Source organism: Palaemon carinicauda, chromosome 21, assembly GCF_036898095.1.
Source record: "Palaemon carinicauda isolate YSFRI2023 chromosome 21, ASM3689809v2, whole genome shotgun sequence".
Taxonomy (NCBI): Eukaryota; Metazoa; Arthropoda; class Malacostraca; order Decapoda; family Palaemonidae; genus Palaemon; species Palaemon carinicauda.
The window spans coordinates 2,081,524-2,107,373 of NC_090745.1; the positions used below are offsets into that span (position 1 = coordinate 2,081,524).

The 25,850-nt window shown below is 43.2% G+C and overlaps 1 protein-coding gene across 3 annotated transcripts in view; it reads left to right on the forward strand.

The window, feature by feature from the left end:
* Gli (carboxyl ester lipase-like protein Gli) overlaps window positions 1-14,817 on the forward strand; it is an 81,340-nt gene extending 66,523 nt beyond the window's left edge. The window contains exons 12-14 of one of the 3 annotated variants that reach the window (XR_011039163.1): window positions 5,401-5,516; window positions 7,374-7,594; window positions 7,768-7,906. Coding sequence is in view for 2 of the 3 variants with exons in the window: in XM_068344776.1 (XP_068200877.1) it covers window positions 5,401-5,516; window positions 7,768-8,329 (678 nt within the window). In the remaining variant the exon portion in view is untranslated. Of the gene's footprint in view, window positions 1-5,400; window positions 5,517-7,373; window positions 7,595-7,767 lie in introns of all 3 variants that reach the window. The other 2 variants (XM_068344777.1, XM_068344776.1) reach the window with 2 other exon arrangements.
* The last annotated feature ends 11,033 nt before the right edge of the window (window positions 14,818-25,850 follow it).

Consider the following 25,850-nt stretch of genomic DNA (forward strand, 5'->3'; position numbering starts at 1 on the left):
GGGATGATTTGACCCTTCCGGCTGAGGCGATCTGCCATGACATTCATGTCGCCTTGAATGAACCTCGTTACTAGGGATATGTTTCGATCTCTTGACCAGGTGAGGAGGTCCCTTGCGATCTCGTACAACGTCATCGAATGAGTCCCTCCTTGCTTGGAGATGTACGCCAAAGCTGTGGTGTTGTCGGAGTTCACCTCCACCACCTTGCCTAGAAGGAGGGACTTGAAGCTTCTCAAGGCCAGATGAATTGCCAGTAGCTCCTTGCAGTTGATGTGCAATGCTCTTTGATCCGTATTCCACGTGCCCGAGCATTCCCGACCGTCCAATGTCGCACCCCAGCCCGTGTCCGATGCGTCCGAGAAGAGAAGGTGGTCGGGGGTCTGAACAGCCAGTGGCAGACCCTCCCTGAGGAGAATGTTGTTCTTCCACCAAGTCAGTGAAGACTTCATCTTCTCGGAAATAGGAACCGAGACCGCTTCTAGCGTCTTGTCCTTTCTCCAGTGAACAGCTAGGTGAAATTGAAGAGGTCGGAGGTGGAGTCTCCCTAACGCGATGAACTGGTCCAGTGATGAAAGCGTCCCTATCAGACTCATCCACTGTCTGACTGAACATCGGTCCTTCTTCAGCATGTTCTGGATGCATTCTTGGGCTTGACTGATTCTGGGGGCCGACGGAAAAGCCCGAAAAGCTTGACTCTGAATCTCCATACCTAGGTAAACTATAGCTTGGGATGGGACGAGTTGGGACTTTTCCATATTGACCAGGAGACCCAATTCCTTGGTCAGATCCAGAGTCCACTTTAGATTCTCCAGACAGCGACGACTTGACGCAGCTCTTAAAAGCCAGTCGTCCAAATAGAGGGAGGCTCTGATGTTTGCTAAATGCAGGAATTTGGCAATATTCCTCATCAGTTTGGTAAAAACAAGAGGTGCCGTGCTTAGGCCAAAGCACAGGGCTTGGAACTGGTAAACAACCTTCCCGAAAACGAACCTTAGAAAAGGTTGGGAATCTGGGTGGATGGGGACGTGAAAGTAAGCGTCCTTTAGGTCTAACGAGACCATCCAGTCTTCCTTCCTGACCGATGCTAGAACCGACTTTGTCGTTTCCATGGTGAACGTCTGCTTTGTGACAAAGACATTCAGAGCACTGACGTCTAGCACCGGTCTCCACCCTCCTGTCTTCTTCGCCACTAAGAAGAGACGGTTGTAGAAGCCCGGGGATTGATGGTCCCGGACTATGACTACCGCTCCCTTTTGTAGTAAGAGAGACACCTCTTGCTGTAAAGCTAGTCTCTTGTCCTCCTCTCTGTACCTGGGAGAGAGGTCGAAGGGAGTTGTTGCTAGAGGGGGCTTGCGCAAGAATGGAATCCTGTACCCCTCTCTGAGTAACTTCACAGACTGTGCGTCTGCGCCCCTGTTCTCCCAGGCCTGCCAGTAGTTCTTGAGCCTGGCTCCCACTGCTGTCTGAAGAAGGTGGCAGTCAGACTCTGCCTCTAGAGGACTTGGAACCCTTCTTCTTGCTCCCACGTTGACTTTCGGCACGAGCACCTCCTCTGCTGGAGGCTCTGCCACGAAAGGGCGGAATGAACCTTGACGCTGGAGTGTCCATCCTGGGTCTAGGCACGGAGGGCAAAGGGGTGGCTTTGCGTGCGGATGACGCCACCAGGTCATGAGTGTCTTTCTGGATCAAGGAGGCGGCAATCTCCTTGATCAACTCTTCAGGGAAGAGACACTTCGAGAGCGGAGCAAACATAAGTTCCGACTTTTGACATGGGGTGACTCCAGCTGACAAGAAGGAGCAAAGGTGATCCCTCTTCTTGAGGACCCCGGACACGAAAGAAGCCGCAAGCTCACTAGAACCATCCCGTATGGCTTTGTCCATGCAGGACATAATGAGCATGGAAGTTTCCTTGTCAGAAGGGGAGGTCTTCCTGCTCAACGCTCCCAAACACCAGTCCAAGAAGTTAAAGACTTCGAATGCACGGAAAACTCCTTTCATAAGATGGTCCATATCCGAAGGAGTCCAGCAAATCTTGGAGCGTCTCATAGCCAGCCTGCGGGGAGAGTCTACCAGACTTGAGAAGTCGCCCTGGGCAGAGGCAGGAACTCCCAAGCCGAGAACTTCTCCCGTGGCATACCAGACGCTAGATCTGGAAGCAAGCTTGACCGGGGGAAACATGAAGGTTGTCTTCCCAAGCTGCTTTTTGGACTGCAACCACTCTCCCAGTACCCTTAAAGCTCTCTTGGACGAGCGAGCGAGTACGAGCTTCGTAAAGGCAGGTGCTGCTGACTGCATGCCTAAAGCGAACTCAGAGGGAGGCGAGCGTGGTGCTGCAGACACAAACTGATCCGGATATAAATCCTTGAACAGCGCAAGCACTTTCCTAAAGTCTAAGGAGGGAGGCGTGGTCTTGGGTTCTTCGATGTCCGAGTGTTGGTCGTCAAGATGTGCAGCTTCGTCATCATCAGATAAGCCATCGTCTGAATGTTGAGGAGGAAGCGGCAAAGGAGTGGGTAAAAGCTGGATGGCTGAGTCCGGCAGCACGGGTGCATGCGTGGCTGCACTGGACCCAACGTCATGGAACTGTTGGTCAGTCTGAGAACTGGCAACAACCATAGCTGAGTGGGGACGCAAAGCGTCTACTCCTGACTGTGGACGGATAGCGGAGACCACCGTGGGTTGCGGAGGCTGACGCACCGCGTCAAAACACGGCAACTGAACTCCACCCTCCTGTTGTTGTGGTAGCACACGCACGTCCACGGAGGGTTCCGTGCGTCTGCGAACGTCAACATGCGTCTGGCAGGGTCGACTGCGCATGGGTGGTGGAGCTCTCACAGCTGGAGTGTGGGAGCAGGCAGCCTCAGCGTCTGCTGGGCGCACAACCGTGGTTGGTTGTAGGCTAACGGGTGCAGCGTCAACCTTCTCCGCACGATACTCCTGCATAAAGGAAGCTAACTGAGTCTGCATAGACTGTAGCAAAGACCACTTAGGGTCTACAGCATCTGGTGCGGCAACAGACGGAGTTAATGCCTGTTGCGGTACCACTTTGCCTCTCTTAGGAGGCGTGCAGTCGTCGGAGGACTGCAGCGAGTCTGAACTGACCCAGTGGCTACACCTGGGCCGTTGGACTAGCTCGGAAGGGACCTTGCGTTTAAGAGGCCGTGAGACCTTGGTCCATCGTTTCTGGCGAGAAACCTCTTCCGCAGACGAGGAATGAACGGGCTCACTCGTCTTCTTGTGGGTGGGACGATCTAGGCAAGATACATCCGAAACCACGGAGGGAACGTCTGTCCGCTGATTAAAGCCTGTTGAACCCTTTGGTCGTACGACATTGCTTCTCCCCTGGGCTTGGGAGCTTGCAAGAGGTCCCGGACTGGGAGGACGACAGGCACGAACAGACGCACCCTCATGCGTAACACTGACACTTTTCACTGCACTAACACTCACTTCACTTCCCACTGCACTTTTACCTTTCAACTCCCTGACGTCAGCCATGAGTTGATTGCGGTCATTCGCCAATGACTCGACTCTCTCACCCAGAGCCTGGATGGCGCGCATCATATCTGCCATCGAAGGTTGATGAGAGCTAGCAGGGGGGTCAGGAGCAACCACTACAGGGGAAGGAATAGGTTGTGGGGCATGGGGAGAGGAAAAATCAACTGAGCGAGACGAACTCCTCCTGATCCTACCCTTCTCTAGCCTACGTGCATATTTCAGGAATTCTTGAAAATCGAATTCCGAAAGCCCAACGCATTCCTCACATCGATCTTCCAATTGACAGGCTTTACCCCTACAATTGGAACAAACGGTGTGCGGATCGATAGAGGCCTTCGGAAGACGCCTTGAACAGTCCCTAGCGCTACACTTCCTGTACTTGGGGACTTGAGAAGGGTCAGACATCTTGAATTAGTCAAAGGGGGGAATTCAAAATCTATCCAAGTCGTCAACAAATAATCCAAAATTCAATAAAAGAATGCAAGGAAGTATTGAAGATAACTTCTGCACAGCGATAGCTAATAACCAGAAATGAATACTTCACCAAATAACGTGAAAATCAATCCAGAAAACAACAGCGTATTTAGTAGGTCTTGCCGGTGGCACGACAGAGAGAAAATTGGTTCTGTGTTGACATGGAGTACTTGAGTACCTGCTCGACAGATGGCGCTGTTGATGTACACCCCCACCTGTATAGCGATCGCTGGCGTATTTCGTCCTTAGGTTTTACTGTCGGGCAGCAGAGCTGACAGCTATATGATCACCGGGTAAGTTTAATATTGAAAAAGTACATTTTATTCTATTCTTTAAACTTAAGAACTCATGCTTTAAAAATTCCCTAGTTTCTGACTATATGCCAAACCGAGTTGCTTTAGAATCTAATTATTTCTTGGTTTGGTAAATACATAGTGCTTCACACCCCATGATATTCCACTAAGACTGCATTAGTTGATGAAAACAGTATAGTAAATTGTAAAATCCAATACATTCTATTGATACATACAATAATTTTACTTTTATTTTGGCCACTATCAACCCATCTTGGCAACTACAAACAAAAGTATTAAGGTTTTATATTTTTAACTGATATCTCTTGTCATACAATCTATAACTTCAGTTTCTTGGTTCTAAAATAAACTTACTAGTGTCAAATAGAGGGGAGGGAGGACTAATGCCTGAATTAAAATCTACAAATACTGTATACCAGAATACCAGAGGGATGAAACTTTACTATGTGAATCCAATGTAAAATTTGTAATGTTTATAAAGTCCGTCAACTACGTCACTGAGAAATGTTACACATCTCTCATGGAGTTAGCCTAAAGTATAAGTACTCTAAGAGCAGTGAAAATTTTAGCAAATTAACAAAACTCAAGTTGATCAGCAAGGTGTGATAGAGCCTAGGGAATGGATGAAAAGTACAAGGCACAAAAACAATGAAAATATGGTTAATATAAGCAGTGCTATGCATGTGAATTAGACCTATAGCTAAGTGGAAATAAATCCATTAAAATAATATCAAGGCGAATAATGAAATTCCTGTGAAAATCAATTAATCGAAATAGCATACAGACAAATAATAAAATCCCATTTCTGTACTTCTGAATTACCATATAAGGAATACTAAACTCAACTTTACAGCAGGTAGTAACACTGATATAAATCATATTCGATAGTATTTAGTTTTATGATACAGTATAGTGTAAACAATGTACGATGCCAAAAAATAGTTTTAAGAATGACTATTTAGCACCCTGATATTACACATGGATGCAGTAGAAATATATATCTAAAGTAAACAAACAAATCATAATCAGCTGCAATACCTAGGGGATGATATGAAGTTAGGATATGTTCTAAGCTAAACTGTACTTGCCTTTTAAATGCCAAAATTTTCTTCACCAGCCTTGGATTCAACTTAGCCAACCCATTGTCGCTTCATTCTACGGTGCCATGGCTTTTTGTGTAGTTTTACTGGTCATACTATTTGTGTGTTGTGGCCTCTGGAAATCTGCCAAAAGGTATGTCATATATCTAGTTCTATTCTTTCTTATATTACTAAATTGAAAATGTAAATATGCAGATTAGGTGCTCTAGATTCCTAGGCAAAGTTGATATTCTATCAATTTTCAATTATGCTGTAAATAATGTCTCTATTATAGGAAAAGTAACAACCACTTCACGTACACAATAAAATAATCATGGTCGTCTTATTGCTATTAGATTAACACAGGTAAACAAAATAAAAAGGATTCAAAAGAAATTCACATACAGTTAACTTGTAAAAGTTGAAAAAAAAAGTGTATATTAAACACAGAATTTCTGAACATACTTTACATGTAGAGAATGTACTACTTAAAACATGTATCATAAAATTATTGCTAAATAACTTAATGTTAGGACAACCAGTCCTTGCACCAGCTACCTTATTTTACAAAAAAAAAAAAAAAAAAAAAAAAAAAAAAAATACTTCTGACCTGGTTTTTTGTTATTACTAATACTACAATACTACTATTACTACTTTCTACTACTGCTACTGCTGTGTTTTTATGCTACTACAATATTTACAGTACTTTAAATGGTGAGAAAAGCTTGAGAACTTAGTACTATTGCCGGTGTGTAAGAATTTATAAACCTTATTTTAAGGTAAATGGATACAATGGAAGAATCAGGCAATACTCCATTTTACTTTGTGCAGGTTCAACATGTTACATGATTATAGCCCTAAAGGTATCCAATGTGTAGCTTTTCATTAGACACATACTGCTTGCAATATACTCAAGTAAGATATAGCTGCTGACAAAAGAATCATTTGTTTGATGATTTAGAATAGTAATGGAAATAACTTGCAGTTCTGTACTGTATTTCATCAAGTAGTGATACATTGATCCAAGGGATGCTAGAAGATCCGTCATTGTAAGTATACTGCATGAAATTAAAATGCTTTAACATTGTGATCTTATGCATGTGATGTGCTAGTAATGGATATCTGAATTTTTATATCAGAAGGGCAAGTTGATTACTCTAATTTTGGTGCTTTTTTCACTAGAGGATGATGCTATCTTTGAAAATAGTTCTGCTTTGTATTTTGAATCTTTATATTTTTGGGTAATTCAACCAACAAAAGTTGTATAAAATAATAGAAATCCAAACACATTTAAAGTTGTGGTAAGTAGGAGTAAACAAGCAAAGATGAATATTTGTAATTACTTTGACGGCAGCTTAGAGATTAGGAATAAAACAATTGATACAAGAGACAATCTTGTAAATAGAAATTAGACCACAGCTTAAAAAGAAAAACACTGATACGACTCATTATCTTTCAATTACCTCTGTCATGTGCTTATCTTAACACTGACAAGAAAGTTGATTTCAAACTCTAAAACTTGCCTACAGTTTAGAATGTGTTTGCAACCTTCAATAAGATTATTAACCGCATGTAAAAGATATATAATGCTAAGGAGTACAGTACTTTTTGCTCGGGTACAATTCATTTCTCCCTTGAAACAACTTTCAAGTTTTATTATACATTTATGAAACTGGAACCACTTCCTTTCAAAATGGTTTTAAGAAGTAATAATTTTGTAGTATGTACAATGACAACTTGTAAATCATATATTTGTAGTTGTAGAAGCTGAACCAGTAATGGGTTTATTTTGCAGAAAATAACTAGTTTGTTGTAATATATTGATTTATATCTCCACTAAGTATATCACTAGCATTACCTTTAAAATATTAGTTAATATATACATCCATACACACATCTGCTCAATAGTAAAGCAAGTGGGCAGAAGCATACACGTTTAAAGGCACAGTTTTTGAAGATACAAACCTCATCATTCCACCAATTCCTCACTAAAGTCCTCCTCCTACTCCAGACAACGGAACAAGGCGCTGACAGACCTGGTGTATTACAAAACGGAAACGGAGGCCCTAAGCATTGGTGACAGCAAAGATGATGCAGTGCGAGAGTATCTAGAGAAACTGGATCAGCTTCCTCCCACTAGATCAGTGACACCAAGCACCAATGTTTAGTTTTGATCTATGTAACACTTCTCGCTAGATCTTGGGTTTGTTTCGATAAATAATACCTCAACAAGTAGGTTTTATGTGAAAAAAATATGAGTGTGAAGAAGTGGTTGTTACTTTTTAATACTGAGCCTTCTAACTGAAAAAAAATTAGCATACAGTAATTCTATCTAGGGGTACTATCATAGTCCATACATCACAGTTTATATTTCAGAATTTACAGAGTTTTTTGTTTTTTTCCAGGCAAAGAAATAAAGCCTTAGATGACCTTCAATATTACTCAACAGAGAATTTGAATCCTGTGCCAGATGATGACTACAAGGTACGAGAGTACCTTAATAAATTGTCAAATAATAACCATGAAGAGACTGCACCATCTAGATCTATGACTCCCACCACATTAATATCCACAGATCAGAGTACACATCATGAAATGACAGCTTTCAAAACCCAAGATCAATATATGGCAAAGTCAGTAGACCAGCTCAATTATCCCTCTCGTCATGGTCGGCCGAATGGTAGAATGACTAAGTCTACAGACAACATAATTGAAAATTACAATGTCTATCCAAATTCCCCAACACCAACTGAGACTTCTGAAAAGCCACCGCAGCGACCAATTACCCCCATTTCTACTTTAGAATCTGAGCCTAATGGACGAATGTTCTCATCATACATTATAACAAAATCCTCAGTTCAGCCTCCGAGCAACAATACAAGAGCGCAGCCAATTCCGGCTGTACGAACCTCCCGGTCCACTGCAACTATATCCTCTAATGCAGGTCTACTACATACAGACCTGTAATTCAGTGCAAAATATTAGTTTAAGTACTGTACCTTATCTTTCTTAAATGGCATTTTCTCTTAATTTGGTGAGTTGTTTTAAACTCACTTAATAACCAAAAACAGCCTTGGGCTGGGCTTTGAGTAATATTCTCGCAGTTCTAAAGGTGCAACAGCATTCCAGTTTGTTTACTTGTCTATTTTATATTAGAATTAAGATTTAGAATTAGCTAATAGCAATATAAAGTGATGCCTAAGTAGTACTATGGCCTTCCTAGTGCCAAATAATGATGATTATTCAATATCTGTATATGAAATTAAGCACAGCTTGAAAATGGCAAATGTATAAAACCTAAACAAGTAAGGGAAGGATATTCTTTATGATAATTTGTGACATGTTACAGCATTGTTTTTTATGAATTTTTATACCTATTGTCATGAAACTTGAGGGTAGTAATTTAGGAAGTTGTGCTTTCATTTAACTACAGTACTTATACACTGGACAGTATGAATATTTAATTTAGAAATAACATATCAACAATGAATCCACAAATGCTTCTTCAAAATTTACTTCATATCACGTTCTTTTTATCACCGCCCCCCAGAAAGAGTCAGAAGTACTATGCATATTGCATATAGTACAGTATCTCTTCCAAAATTATAGCAATGATATACATATGACATAAGAGCTTTGAATGTAACTTATTTGTTTCTATGAAACTCTTCTGGCATTCTTATTGCTTCCCTCTCAAAGCTGGTTAAATTTCAGTTGGTTTTAGGAAGTCTTAGAGAAACTTGTTAATAATTATCCAGAGATTAATAGATAAATGTCTACTTCTTTTCGCTTCTCTGTCTTCTTGTGAGTTGTTCACTCATCGGATTTATGGCTGGCCAATACCGACCCTCATTCTCTGTTTCATGTGCAGCGGGCAAAATTCTGATTTGAATAACTGTTGTGAAGAATGTAGTTCCCTATAAGTTACTTTAATAAAGAGCTATGTTCATATAATAAGGGATGAGTTCAGATGTGAATAAGACTACTGGGGCCCATGGAATTTTTATAATAGTTCCGTTTCGATGGGTCGCTTAAGGACAATGGATTTCAAATTTCATTTCCACTGTTAATGGAGCAGTCTGATCTGGGCATGACGTATGTTCCAGTGATGCAGGAGTAATTACTTGTGGTGAAATGGTGGGAAGATCCTTGTCATTGGCCCACAGGGTGGGGGGAATTGCATGGTAGTTTATTCAGACAACACAGCACTGGCTTACATTCAGAAACCAGGGGGAACTAGGTCTGAATCCTCTTTTCGGATAGCAGAATTTCTCTTACCTTGGACAATGCTCTGGGGAATAAACCCTCTGTCTTAATTCATTCCAATGAAGTTGAATGTTAGATCAGGTAAACAAAAAACAACAGATTCTTCCAAATAAATGGCCTCGGCATCTGCTGGTGTCCTTAGAGGTTTGGAATTGGTGGGAAGACCTTAAGTGGATATGTCTCAACAAGAAGTTTAGAGGTGTATTGCTCTCCAGTTCTAAACCCCTTGGCATGGAAGGTAAATGCCCTGTTACAGGACTAGATGAATCTAGATCTATTGTATATGGATTTCCTCCATTCTCAAAGATTCCGACGTTGATAAAGTTCAAGGTTTAGTTGAACAGCAGAATGCCTTTGGTGGGCTCCTTTTGGTCTCAGAGACAATGGTTTATAGATCTGTGGCCTCTGTTGTCAGTGTCTGAAGAGCCTGCTTTACATCTTGGCAAACTAATTTCTAACGTAGTTCACCAAAACCCCAATGCGTTTCATCTATCTGCATGGAGACTATCCACCATATTCTCAAAGAAAAAGGATTTTCTAGGTCCTCTCGATTGTCTATTGTAGGATCCCAAAGACGGTTTATTAATAATATATATCAAAGACAATGGAATGAGTATTTTGACTGTACATGTATGTCTTAAAAATGTTTGAGTTTTTTTTATTTTATGAAAAGAAATGGGCTACACTATTGTAGCTATAAAGGATTACAAGACCATGCTTAAAACTGTTTTCAAACATCTAAAACTGAATGTTTTCAGGTCTTTTGTTATTGAGAAACCTCCTGTTGTAAGAACAGCAGTTTACAGTATTCAAAGAACTCCTGTTTTGAACATTTTGAGGACCATTTTTCTTAAAGATCTCATACTTAAAACTTTTTCTTTTAGCTTTAGCATCAGCTATATGTATCCGTGAGCTACATGCTCTTTCCTAGAATGTGGGTTTTGTTGTGGAGAAAATTGTTTTCTTAATCTACTTTTAGTGCTAAATATGATTTCACGATAAAAGGTTTGCCTCACTTTTTCCACATTCCTTCTTTGGAAGGGGGAGGACGAGGTTGGCAATACATCGGAAAACAGATTCCTATGCCCCATAAGGGCTGTCAAGTTATTTTTCAGACAAATCAATGCATTAGGGTTAAGGTTCCTAATTTGTTTTGTGGGGTTAGGATCTCAAACCATCCTCTCTCCAAGAATACTATGTTCTTTCTTTTTAAGAGTTTAGTGAAAGAAGCTTACAGAGAATTGAATCAAAGTCAAACGAAGGACCGGGAAGTTGAAGTCTATGATATTAGAATTTCAAAACTACTACTCTTCCTTTCTGTAGAAATCTTTGTTTACAAAGAGTTTTAGCAGTAGGTCAGAGTTGTACCCAGTCTGTTTTTACTAAATTTGATCTAAAAAAAAAAGACTAGTTTGCTTAAAAGAGTTTCAGTGCATAAGGTGATCATTATTATTATTATTACTAGCTAAGCTATAACCCTAGTTGGAAAACCTGGAGTCTATAAGCCCAAGGGCTACAACAGGGAAAAATAGCCCAGTGAGGAAAGGTAATAAGGAAATAAACAAACTATAAAAGAAGTAATACGCAATTGAAATAAAATATTTTTAGAACCATAATATTAAAATAGATCTTTAATATATAAACTATAAAAACTTAAAAAACAAGTGGAAGAGAAATAAGATAGAATAGTGTGTCTGAGTGTATCCTTAAGCAAGAGAATTCTACCCCAAGACAGTGGAAGACCATGGTACAGAGGCTATGGCACCGCCTAAGACTAGATGTAGTTAAATAACCACCAAATATAAGATTTTCTTTTTTTAACATTTTTGAAAGTTGTGTTTTAGGTTATAATACTAATGTCTCTACATGAAATTTCAGAGTGATGTATAATATAAGAAAAAATTATAATTTAAATTTAAGTGTTGGGATATATCTGAGGGGAATGTTTAGGTTTTAAATTCCTTTAAATATTTATTAAGTTTTAGTGCCTCTTGAAGTGTTTAAGCTTAATCATTTTCAATCTGGATGCGCAAATTATTTCTCTTTCTTAGTTTTTAGTGAATTAGCATTGAATTAGTTTTAATTAAAGTGAATCTGGTACAGAAATTCAAAGTACATGATTAGGTTAGGAATTTAGAATTCCTAAATCTTCCCTTCACTATTTAACTTCCATCTCACTGTGGGAGACAGCAATATGCATGCCAGGGGAAGTTCATAGTACAGTACAAGAAATGTTAATAATAGAATGAGTTCTCTCTATAATCACATGGCATTCATATAAATGATCCCCACCTTCCCACTGAATCGTGATGTCAACAGGCTGTTAAACTAGTTTCCACTTTGTGACAAAGATGAAGGGATATCGCTCACCTCGCTGTAGTATTGCCACACCACAATGAAATGCCAATAATATTCTAAAAGGGAGGACTATAACAAAGAGAAAGGAAAATTTTCGCTGTTAGGGTAGACGTTGACATTTAACTGGCTTCTAAAGAAACAAGCAATATAAATGCCAGGTGAGTACAGACAAATAATTTTATCATTAAAATTCTATTTACTGGAATGTAATACTGTACTCATAGAGTAATTTAATGTCCTTCAAACTACAGTATAATTCTTAACTTGCTAAAGGACTACATCTATGAGTTTGTTTTGCATTATCTGTTACAAACATTTCCAGAAATGCGCATAAGGGAGATACAAACAAAGCCTCTCTATTCCAACCCAATATGATCACAGATCCTTACAATTTTTAGATAACTGGGAGCTTAAACAGAACAAATTCTAAAAGTTTTGAGTAATTTCACAAAGTCCTAAATACTACGGTATGATCAACATCTGAGGTGTTAAATTCAAGATAATATAGCAATATACAATAGTATATGAAATGCAATCTGTGCAAATGGCTTTAGAATGTATGCATTACTTTTGAATTATTTTTGTGCAACTAAATTATTAGAAAAAAAAAATTCTTCACTGGCAAGGAAAAATGTGTCTTCTTAAAATATACCTTGAAGATACATTATATAATATCAGCAACTCATTTCTCTTAATTTTCAAATTTTTTCTTTGATTACATTAGAACTTTTTATCTTCTGATTTATAAAAAATCAAAGCATATTGTGTTTTACCCTCGCAACCAGCTCTCAAAATTAAAAATCCCTTGCCTAAAATGATCAAATGATCTACTAATAAACTTCCGCATTATCAAACATAATCCTAGTACAGTAGAGAATTAAACTTCCTTCCTGAATAAAAAAAACACAAACTACAATTCATATGTCACAAAAAAGTCTTTACATCTATTTCTTAAAAACAAATTGTGTTGCAATAAGGGTTAGTAGTACTATTGTCATAATCTATTTCCCATAGGTTTTCAGATATAAATGATAATGCTTCATACATACTGCTCAATTATTTGCAATAAAAAAAAAGAAATATAGCTAATAATTCTCTCTGCATTTTTTCTCATTTATATGTCAAGCTGTTGCTAAATAATGTACTGTACAGAAAGATGATTTCCAAACATTTTAGGTGAATTTAGATACAGTACTTCTTAACAACTCAATATCCTGAGTGGCCGATGTGGTAACGTGGTAATGTGATAACGTCCCTGACTGGTGAACGCCAGACTGGGGTTCGAGTCCCGCTCAAACTCATTAGTTTCTTTGGTCGCTGCAACCTTACCATTCTTGGGGGAGCCTATAGGTCTATCTGCCGAGTCATCAGCAGCCATTGCCTGGCCCTCCTTGGTCCTAGCTTGGGTGGAGAGGGGGCTTGGGCGCTGATCATATGTATATGTGGTCAGTCTCAAGGGCATTGTCCTGCGTGATAGGGCAATGTCACAGTCCCTTGCCTCTGCCATTCGTGAGTAGCCTTTAAACCTTTAATTCTGTAGAGCTTGACAAATTTTCCATGGATTCAAGTACAGGGGTTATGTCATTATCCCTTATCATCATGTGGCAGCATAACCAGTGCGACATACCTATCCAATTTTCAAAATACAAAATTTGTGTTTTGTATGAAATGATTTCGTTATACTGTACATCATGCAAAATCGACCCAATTTGTTTTCAAAACAGCGTACTTCCCTTTTTCGTAAAAAATAAATGACCTAAACTTTTATTACTAACAAGAATCAAGTTTCAAAAGTTCATATACTTTATTTATGCCTTAAAAATAATTCAATAAAATTTCACAAACAACTGAAAGCTGAACAATGAACGGAACCTCTGAAGTTGCCTCTTACCAAAGCTTAAAATGATTGGTAATACTGTATAATGTTTTACTCTTCTAAGTGAAGGAAATTACTTCAGTAAAGTAAAGGTTTCATCATAAAGAATATTTTTTTTGCAATATGAATGGTCATGTTCTCATATAATATAATTCTGTTAAATAATGTTTTTGTTTGAATGTAGGCAAAAAGTGAATAGCTAAAAACAAAAATTCTTTTACTTTTCTTATTTATAGAAATTAGTCAGGATACTGCAAACTTTAAAGTCATTAAATTGTGTCAAAATATGTCTGAGAGTTATAATCAATGGTAAATCATCAATCACATGCAAAATAAAGCCTATTTCAAATGCCTGTAATACACTTTAATTTAAAACACAGCTCATTTTGTTGAATGCTTAGCATTTTGATTTAACATTTTCTTGCCACATATCAGTAGCCATAGATGAGTAAGTACTACCTGTTTTTAAGAAGCACTTTAATATTATAAGTACTATAAATTACAACAGGAAAAGTATAAAATTTCACATAGGTGTGACTAAAATTTTCGACAAAAATTAAAAGATCCGTATGTGTCTTAAAAGGAACCTTCTCAATTGAGAAATCCCAGTGCTCATTGATGCTCACTGGGCAAGAGGTATATTGTTGTTATTATTATTACAGGGGAACACCATCATAGTCCAACAATATGTCAAATAAACATCACTTGAAAAAATTCAATACTACTACTGGCAGCTAGGCCATAATGATGTTAACATTCCTTTCTAAATGAGGCAAAACCTTATGTGATGACAGTTTTCAAACCCACACTTTAAAAGTGGAATTTTTTTTTCAACTTACTGTATATTTAAGATTAAACATTAAGTCTCAACAATTATTGCATTTGAAAATAAATCACAAGACATAATACTTTTGTATATATTCTTCTATAATTTTGTAAATAAATATTCTTAAGATCCAATTTTTTATTGTACCTGTGGAATCAAAATCTTAATTTTCTAGCAAAATTATAACTGTTTTGACAACTATTACCTGTGAGTTCCATAGCTAATATCCATGAAGCACAAGCTTCTCAATCTTCAAATAAAAAAGTTGTTATCTCTCAGCCCTATAACCCTGCCATTTAAGAGCCAGTGTAGAAGATCCCTTTGAAAGGGCAGGACACCCCAAGGAAACTGCACGCTGGATCAGGGAATCCTGCAAACCAGTTTCCACTTCCCCACCTGCATGTGCCTCCTCAGAAGGAGAGACGTGTTTGCCTGTACTGACGTGTCATGGAGCGATAGTGCTATCCCTGAACCAATTTGTTTTGTGAATTGGGACACCAAGGTATCCCTCCTCTTCAAAATCCAGTCAGCCCACTAGTTCACTGACATGTGTACCAGGGAGGTCACTGCCTTCCCATCAAGTAGAACAAGACTCTTGTGCTCCTCTAGACCCAGGGTTGATAACCCTGTTGACTTTGCAAAATATATCACTGCTCCCAATCACTGATCAAGCCCTGAGACAGCTTGAAAGGAGGTCATGGCCGCTGACTAAGAGGCCGAGAAGGAGACGCCTTCCGACTTAAGTGTGTATAAGGAGAGTTCCCCTGTTAATGCATACACTGACAGGTTAACCTGAAGATGGTTGCTGCAGCCTTTCCTTTCCTTACCTCAATAATGAGGGGGGGGGGGAGCTAGGTATAGTTTGGCCGACAGGAAGAGAAAGAGAAAGAGTTCCCAGATCCACAGATCTCATTGTTGAATCAATCCAGGGACATACTAACCAGATATGAGCAGGACAGAGATGGTCTCAACTTTACACGGGTACCAAAGTGCTGATTAGTAACCAAACTTCTCCCTGAAGGTTAAGCCAAGGCCGCCTGACTCAGTTCAATGCACTCCCCGATGAATACAAGAAGGAAAGGAAAACTCCTATATGACACAGAGAGGTCATATCCCTGGTCCAGGTGGGGCCATGGCATGGGGCTGCAACACAGGATCACATCAAGGTGTGATATGGAGCAACAACAGGGGATTAGATCTCTGTACCTGGGGGTCCATGGCAGGGGGCTAAAACATAGGGTCACAGCCTGGACCCCGTGAATACAAAGCATAGGGTCGTAGTTGGGCAGGAACAAGTCGCTGTCATCCACTCCCCCAAGAGCAGTAAAGTCATAAGGAACTCCTCTTAGATTCATTCTTCTAAAGAGGAGGCAGATAAGGAAGAGAAACACTCACATTTCTTCCTCTTACCAATCATTAACTCAAGCTCTGCAAGCAGAGTCAAGGTCTGAGTGACCATTGATGAAGAAGCTCCCTTCAGGGAGAAACTGCACTGTTGGCTTCAACAGGAACCATAACCATAGGGAATACTCACTGTTGAAGTGGTAGGTACACTCACTGGAGCTTGCAACACAAAACACAGGGGCTGGGGTCACAGGCACAGGGCAGGGTAGACAGGAACAGGGACAGCACACTTAGGGAGTGCTGAGTACAGGGATCACTGACTGGTGGCACTAGCATCACCTCTGAATCACAGGGGTCATCAGGGCAAAGTAGCCTTAGCTACCAGCTCCTTACAAAAATACTGTATATCGAAGGCCTACCTCATCGTTGGAGGTCTACTAAGAAGAGCTTCTAGCACATAATGGGCTATGAAGATTGCCCTAGAACCCACAAAACCTGAAATAGTCCTCGATGCAGATCAAAGTTCCCCTTGCACCTGAAGCATACTTCCTGGGTCTAAGCTAAGGGTGTATACACAGAAGCTTCAGCAAATGGCAAACCTGAAGAGAAGAACAATGCACTTACAATCTCTTCGGAAATTCATGGACTTGCCAAGAATAAAACCAGGGAAGGCTTAGCCTTCTTGCTACTCAACATAAATGCCTGACTACAGGAGGCTATGATCTGCACTTGGTAACAAAAGGGATATGGTAATTTTAGCATTTATGCCCCAAAGTAGTTTATCATAAACTGAAGAAGAGTCCAATATACACTGGCAACCCTGCTTTATTCCATTTTATACTAAAGCCAAATCACCAATCAAACTAATGGTATAAGAAAAAGATAAAACATTAGATAGGACGCAACACTATGTCTGTTCCATGCAGGATTAAACTGTTATTCTTTTCTTGGTATAACAGTATTCTCTTTCCCTTATACAATATTGCTCTTTTTCTTTACCCATATATTTTCCTCTGTACACCCCATACTGCAATAGTAATCAAGAAATTATCTCAAATCAATCACCCATAAGACTTTAATTCATAAATGGTTCACACTTTCCACATGTTACCTGAACAAATGATGCTGTCTGAAAAAGGATCTGTAAGGAAGAAGTTCATAGTTCTTGAAATTTTTTACAAATATTGCAGCATCATTCACAATTATCTTAGAAAAATAATATCTTATGATCATTCAATTGCGACAAAACATCTGTTCATTACTTATTAAATCTCTATACAACATGAATGGACTGCAATACATCAATGATGAGGCTTATTTCACTGACTTTACCCATATAAATTAAAATTGAATGAATATGTTCAATACAAAAACATTTGTGAAAATTCAATTTAAATCTTAAACATGTAAATAGAATGCCAGAATGGGATCTACCAAGCTACAATTTTTTTCTGGTTTTATATGAACTCAGTTTGACCAGTATTAAGAGTCAGAAATTAAAACTTGATAGTTAGGATAGAATACCTTACAAATATCACTATTATACAAACCAATTCCTGATAGGGAAGCGATGTGATGAGGTTATATGGAATTGGTGGAAGGTTGTTGCAAGCAGTGAAAAGTTTCTATAATGGTAGTTAAACATGTGTTAGGATAGGAAATGAATTGAGCGATTGGTTTCCGGCGAGTGGGGCCGAGATAGGGATGTGTGATGTCGCCATGGATGTTCAACTTGTATGTTGATGGAGTAGTGAGAGAGAGGTGAATGCTCGAGTGTTTGGACAAGAATTGAAACAGGTAGATGAGAATGATCGTGAATGGAAGGTAAATTAGTTGTTGTTTGCGGATAATACTGTACTGGTTGCAGACGCGGAAGAGAAGCTTGGCCAATTAGAGACAGAAGTTGGAAGGGTATGCGAGAGAAGGAAGTTGAGAGTCAATGTGGGTAAGATGACAAATTTGTAGATACTGTAATTTGTATTTTTCCTAACTATACCAACCTTAGCTATTTAATAAGGGTATTACTTTCGGCGTAGCTGAAATGACGAGCCATTGAATTTTAATGAGGGTTAACTACCCATACCGCTAGTTAATGAGGGTAGGGGAGGGTAGCTTGCTACCCCCCCCCCTCACACACACCTGTGATTGAGCTCACTTTGCTTAGAGGTAGGACTTCAAGGGGGATAGGGCTGGCGAGTAAGTTTGTTTAAATAGCTAAGGTTTGTATAGTTAGGAAAAATACAAATTATCTATGAATTTGTCATTTGTTCCGTAACTGGAATACAAACCACGCTATTTAATAGGGGTGACTCACCTATTAGGTAGGGTGGACATCCCAGCCAATCTGGCTTTGGCTTTACCCGGGGGCTCCTTATCTGAGTATGTTAGTACTCAAAAATAAGGAGTCCCTGCACCTCGCTAAAACCTTGCTACGCAAGGTCCGCAGCCTACACAAGCTGTGTGTTGAGGTATATAGAAGTACAACTGTCCAGGTAAAGTTATTCTGAGTTCTTTAGAAGGAAAAACTGTGTAACTAGGACTTTCCCAATACGACCTCGTCAGGGTATGGGGATGCAACAGTATTAGTCTTAATACTAGGTACACAAGGGAGCATGGTTTGCCTACAGTGGTTTGAGGTCAGCTGTGCAGAGAACCCAGGACCCTGCTTTCCCCAAGAGAGGGGAGAATGAAGAAAAGAGTAAGGGCCAGTCAAACCTTTTCATTCACGCAGACTAAAACCGGGTAACAATGCCCTCAACCTTCTGCTACTTATCCAATAAGGAGCTTGAGGTTTTAAACCAGCTATTGTGCAGCCACCACAGGACCAATAGAGAATGTACCGAGTCTCCTGTGGGTCACGTCTTGCAGGTAGTGAGATGTGAATGTGGTCTGACGATTCCACACCCCAGCTTGAAGAGCCTGCGTCAGTTTAAAGTTTCTCTTGAATGCCAGGGACGTAGCTACGCCCCTGACATCATGAGCTCTGGGGCGACGTGAAGGAGGAGGGTCTGGATTCAATGCATGGTCTATGACCTTGCGAATCCATGCTGAGATGGTGTTCTTGGTGACCCTCCTCTTGGTCCTTCCTGTGCTGACGAATAGTGCAGGCACACGAGGACGGGCAGCGGCTGTTCTCTTAAGATACAGCCTCAAATTCCTCACTGGGCCAAGTAAGAGATGGTCTGGGTCATCTGTTACAGTACGGAGACTAGAAATCCGGAAAGAGTCGAATCGTGGATCAGCTACTCCCAGGTTCTGAGTCTTAGCAATAAACTCAGGGACGAAGCTGAACGTTACCTCTCCCCATCCCGTTGAATGGGCGATGTCGTATGAGAGACCATGAAGTTCACTGACTCGTTTGGCCAAAGCCAAAGCTAGCAGGAACACCGTCTTCCAAGTCAGGTGGCGATCGGTTGCCTGGCGTAATGCTTCATAAGGAGGTCTCTTAAGTGACCTGAGAACTCAAACCACGTTCCATGAGGGAGGTCTCACTTCTGACTGAGGGCAGGTAAATTCATAACTCCGTATGAGTAAGGAAAGTTCTAGCGATGAAGAAATGTCCATTCCTTTCAGTCTGAAGGCGAGGCTTAAGGCTGAGCAATAGCCTTTTATTGCCGAGACTGACAGGTGCATTTCTTCATGCAAATACACGAGGAACTTCACTATTGCTGGAATAGTGACATCAAGAGGAGAGATACCCCTTCCACAACACCAACCACAGAAGACTTTCCACTTTGCCTGGTAGATTGCTGCTGATGACTTACGCAGGTATCTAGATATCCTAGTCGCAACTCGTTGCAAAAATCCTCTCTGAGAGAGGAGGTGCTGCATAGTCTCCAGGGGTGAAGTCGTAGCGAAGCTACAGCTTTGTGGAATATGTTGGCATGTGGTTGTTTGAGTAGATTTTGTCGTGGAGGGAGTTCTCGAGGCTCCTTTAGGAGCTGCAGAAGGTCCGCAAAACCATTCTGCGTGATGCCATAGCGGAGCTATGAGGATCATTGAAAGATTGACCGATGTTCTGGTCTTGTTGAGTATCCTCCTCATCAGACAGAACGGGGGGAAAGGCGCAAACGTCGATGTTGTCCCACCGTTGTTGGAATGCATCTTGCCAGAGAGCCTTGGGGCCTGGGACTGGGGAACAATACAGCGGGAGCCTGAAGTTCAAGGGCATTGCAAAGAGGTCCATAGTTGGTGAACCCCACAAAGTCAGGACTTTGTTGGCTACTAAATGATCCAAAGACCACTCAGTACTCACTATCTGAGATGCTCTGCTCAAGTTGTTGGCGAGCACATTCATTTTGCCCGGAATGAAGCGTGCCGATAGTGGTATTGAGTGGATTTCGGCCCATCTCACTATCTCTACTGCTAGATGGGATAGCTGCTGCGAAAAAGTACCTCCTTGCTTGTTGATGTAAGCCACTACTGTGGTGTTGTCACTCATCACCACCACTGAGTGGCCCGCCAGGAACTGTTGAAGGGCCAGAAAGATGGCCTTCATCTCTAGGAGATTTATGTGGAGGTACCCTTCTGACTCTGACCAGAGGACTAAGGTCGTGTGGTGCAGCACGTGGGCCCCCCACCTTTTTATTTTGAAGCGTCTGAGAACAGCATCAAATCCGGGGGGAGGACGAGAAGATTTACTCCCTTTCGTAGGTTTCGAGTCTGATTCCACCGGGACTTGAGTTGCCACTTGAGGGATCTCATCCTGAGGCGACCATTGGGAACTAGACGGGCCAGCGATGAAAGGTGACCAAGGAGACGTAGCCTCGTTTGGGCTGGAAGTTCTTCTCGTCTGGGAAAAGGTCTTGCGACCTTTCTCAGCCTTGTTATCCTGTCGTCTGATGGGAAGGCTGTGTGGAGATTGGTGTCTATAATCATGCCTAGGTATACCAGTCTCTATGTAGAAAGCAGAGAAGACTTCTCAATTTTTACCATGATCCCCAGATCTTGGCAGAGTCTCAGAAGTTTGTCTCGGTGTTGAAGAAGGGTTGACACCGAGTCTGCGAGGATTAGCCAGTCGTCCAGATAATGGAGGAGGCGGATATCAATCCTGTGTGCCCAAGATGACACTAGGGCCAACACTCTGGTGAAAACCTCAGGTGCTGTGAAATGACCGAAGCAGAGCACCTTGAACTGGTACTTTCTGTTGTCTAACCTGAATCTTGAGTACTTCCGTGAAGACGGATGGACTGAGATCTGGAAGTACGCATCCTTTAGGTCCAGTACACATGAAGTCCTGAGGTCATACTGCTAGTCTGACCGTGTCTGCCGTCTCCATGCTGAACGGAGTTTGTTTGACAAACTTGTTCAGGGCTGAGAGGTTGATGACTGGTCTCCAGCCTCCAGACGCCTTTCTTATAAGAAGAGTTGACTGAAGAAGCCCGGGGACCCGTCGAGGACCTCTTGGAGAGCGCCCTTCTTCAACAGGGTCTGGACTTCTGCCTGAAGAGCCTGCCCCCTTGCCGATCTCATGGCAAGGGAGTCTATTGACACTGGGTTCCTGGTCAGGGGAGGGAGAGATGTTATGAACGGGACGCGATATCCTAGACGGATCACGGAGATTGTCCAGGAATCGGCCCCGAGTTGCTTCCACCTGTCTGAGCAACTTTGTAGGCATCCCCCCACTGGTGGAAATGCAGGGGGAGAGCCTATCCTAGCGTTTGCGGCCTCGAGGGCTTGTTAGACACCGTTGTCTTTGCTGCTGGTTTCGTCATCATGGTCTTGGTTGGAGGGAACTGCTGAGGTGCTGGAGGTTTATAAGGCTTGGATGTCAAAGCCCTATGGAGGAGGGGGTCTCGATGAGACTTCCTCCACCTCTCAGCAGCAAGTTCCATGTCCTTAGGCTCAAACGGGTGGGCCCCCTCTAGAGAGGAATGTCTGAGCCTATTTATCTTGACGCTGGGGACCTGTTGGTGGAACCTCTCAGACACTGCATCTCGACGTTTCAATATAGTGTTTGCCCACAAGTTCGAAACTTGGTGAGCAAGAAACTCGATCATGCGAGTGCCTGAGAGTAAAAAGGTCTCCATTGCCTTCCTGGTACGCTCCTTGGAGAAATCCTCGGATTGTATCAGGATACCCAAGGTCACTAACCAGATGTCCAGCCACGAAGTAGCTTGCATCGTATACTTAGTGACCTTTTCCTGGTTAAGGACTTCGGCCGCCGAGAACGAGGCCTGCCGGCTGAAGAGTCTCTCATGAGGGACTCCCCTGGTTAGCTCTTCCAGAGAGTGGTGAAGTGGAAAAGCTGAACTGAGCTCCTCCAGGATCTCAAAGTACCTCCTCTGCTGTACACAAGGAGGTGGGAGGAGCTTGTTCGTAGAGCCAGTATGGTTGGAGGAGGCAAACTCGTAAAGCTGTTGGGCGATCTTGTCCCTGGTACTCTTCAACCCCTGAGACCAGGGCAGGGCTGCACTGGTTTTTGAGGGTTTCTGAGTGCTGAAGATGCGGTCTAGGACCGCGTCTTTGCTCCCTCGAGGGGGTATCTCTGGGTCGGCAAACCCAATGAGAATCCTCAATAGAGTCAGAACCTGCCAGAATGCATGTTCCGATTCTTGTTGGTCTCCTCCTGATGTTGGACTCGCAGCGAAGTCTCCTTCTATCCCCAAGAGCTCTTCTTGGGGTGAGTCGCAGACATTCCTTGGGTGGCTGGCTGTCTCCGTTCTAGTCCTGGTGGAGGACTTTGGTAGAGAGAGTCTTGGAGTCTTTAGACTCCTTCCGAGGAAGGAGGTAAGACTCCAACATCGAAGGCCTGAGTGTCGTGTCCCTCCTGATCTCTTATTGAAGGGACCTCTCAGCATGAAGGGAGGTTTCCTCCAATGGTGGGATGAAGGAGTGCCTCTCCCCGTGCGATTCCCTTGGTGAAGGATGGTCTTCATGACAGGAAGGTAGAGTCTTCCTGGGGAGATACTGGAGGGACTAGCCTTGATGGTTTGCACGGAGTCAGCTTCACCCTCGGGGAAGTGACTGCGTCGGAAACTCCTCTTTTCCTCTTCAAAGGGGTAGAGGAAGCCATGGTTCCATGTAGAGAGTCCAGAAATATAGGTAGCTCTGACGAGCGGTTGGACAGGGCAGGCTTGAATGCCTGTGTTACAGCTCTGACTAGGGCACTGAACCCAGGCTGTTGACTGAGAGATGCACTGTCAGACAGATCCCCTGAGGGGAAAGGGACCGAAGGTTTCCTACGAGGAGTTGTCGTGAAAGGTGGGTCAGCATTAGAAGGCAGTTTAGGGATCCTGAACCCTCTGCTGTTGCCTGTTTCCCTTCTCCCGCAGGGCGCAATGGAATGAGTTTGCAGGGAGGGGAATGAGGCAATGGTGACCTTGCCGGGTGTAGTTCCTGCGCCTGTGCCTGTTGGTGTGCGGCGCGGGCGCGCAGAAGAATATTGGCGCGAGCGCAGGCACGCAGGAGAGTATTGACGCGCGGGCACACAGGAGAGTATTGACGCGCGGGCACGCTGGAGAGTATTGACGCGCGTGCGTGGGCACGCAGGAGAGTATTGACGCGCGTGCGCGCGGGAGAGCGCTGGCGCGCAGGAGAATATTGGCGCGTGCGTGGGCACGCAGGGGAGTATTGGCGAGCGTGCGCGAGGGAGAGACCTGGTGTGCATGTGAGCGCTGGATTGCGCATGTTGTTTCACCTGTAGAGTGATGCGGTAAAGCGCTGGCGCGCAGGCTGGCATGCAGGAAAACGCTGGCGCGCAAGAGGTAAATAGCACGCAGGAGAGCACTGTCGCGCAAGAGAGTGTTGGCGCACAGGAGAATGCCGGCGCGCAGGCGAGTGTTGGGGCGCAGGAGGGCACTGACACGCAGGAGGGCACTGGCGCGTAGGAGATCGTTGGCGAGTAGGCGCAGGAGGGCACTGACACGCAGGAGGGCACTGGCGCGTAGGAGATCGTTGGCGAGTAGGCGCAGGGAGCGCAGAAGATTGCTGACGCGCAGGAGAGCGTAAACGCGCAGTAGAACGCTGGCGCGTGGGCGACCCTGGGTATGTGAGCCCAGGGTGTGCAGGTGAACGTGGGCGCAGGGCGTGCAGGCGCATGATCTTACTGCCTTCTATGAGGGCGAGCAGGTGAAGGGGCGCGCCAAAGCGCTGTAGAGTGCTCACGAGCAGTCTGATGAGCTGCTGGTGAGCGCTGATGTCCTGTAGATTGGTGAGCTTCAGGGAGATGGCACGCAGCTGCGCACTTTGGTAGAGCCTCAAGAGGCTTTACCGGTGACAGGAACGGAGATGGAAGGTCGGCAGATCTGAAGGGTGGATGGTCGGGAACTGGTATGTGCCATTTGTAAGGGCGAGCATCCACCAAAGGGGATCGCGAACGATCCGCAGAGAGGTCCAGGACCGAAGTCACAGGACTAGTAGCAGGAGCAGTGACGATCGATGGTTGAAAGTCAGATGACTGCAACGGAGGCTCCTCTGCAGGGGACGACTGGGACGACTGCGACGACGATGGACCAAAGAGTCGCCTCTTCACTGATGGTGAAGAGAGACCTCAAAAGCGAAGTGGAGGGCGAGCTTTCCGATGACAGCGCCCTCTGGGGACCGTTGGATCAGCAAGCTGACCGTGCGCCGCAGCAGTCCTCCAAAGAGGAGTCTCTATAAGTGAACTCCCCCGAGGGGAAGAAACACTTGCAGGAGAGACAGACGTAGGACTTAGTTTCCCCCTCGAAGGATGTTCAGGAACAGGGGAAACTAAGTTAGCTGCAACCGCTTGAGAGTCTGGAGGGGCAGAGGAGTTGGATGAGATCGCATGTGACACCTCTGACACTATGACGTCGACGAGAGTCAGAGAATCTACCTCTGACACTATGACGTCGACGAGAGTCAGAGGATCTACCTCTGACGGTGACGATGACTGCTGAACAGAAGCACCCATGCGGATAAACTTTAGCAAAGCTTCCTTGGAGGGCGAACCCTTAAGCCCCAAGGAAGACCAAATCTGCAAAAGGGGGGTTAGTGACAAGGCATCACCCAGGGGGAGAGGTGTGCCGCTTCACTAGGGGAATCAACACCATCTCTAGAGAACCGGAGTTGGCTGACATTAACTTGGTCTATGCTACTACTCGACAGTCTCTCGTAAGAGGCCGAATGAGTAGGAGCTTCGGAAGAGGGTCGGGAGACGGAAGAAGAGGCCTTGGGTTTTTCTCTCTTCGAAGGAACCTTCTAAGGAGAAATACCCCACTTGGACTTCTTCTTCCGCCGTTGCCCAAACCTCTCCCACTGGGAGGAAGACCACTCCCTACACTCATTACACTTATTTGCACTATCACACCGTTGACCTCTGCATACAGGACAATGGTGTGAGGATCAGTCTCCACTGCCGACATAAACGTTCCACAAGGGCGGCCAGAGAGTCCAGGGCAGGTGCGCATGGTCGCAGAAGTCAACTTTACAAACACACACTAAGAGAAAAAGAAAAAGCAAAAATCATTAATGGCTGCCAATATTCGGCGAGGATGAAGAGCGGCAAAGTCCTTTCACCATCCGAGCCAAAAGCAAAAGTGAGCTCAATCACAGGTGTGTGAGGGGGGGTAGCAAGCTACCCTCCCCTACCCCCGCTAACTAGCAGTATGGGTAGTTAACCCTCGTTAAAATTTAATGGCTTGTCATTTCAGCTACGCCGAAAGTAATACCCCTATTAAATAGCGTGTTTTGTATTCCAGTTATGGAACAAAGTAAGGTTATGAGATGTACGAGAAGGGAAGGTGGTGTGAGGTTGAATGTCATGTTGAATGGAGAGTTACTTGAGGAGGTGAATCAGTTCAAGTACTTGGGGTCTGTTGTTGCAGCAAATGGTGAAGTGGAAGCAGATGTGCATC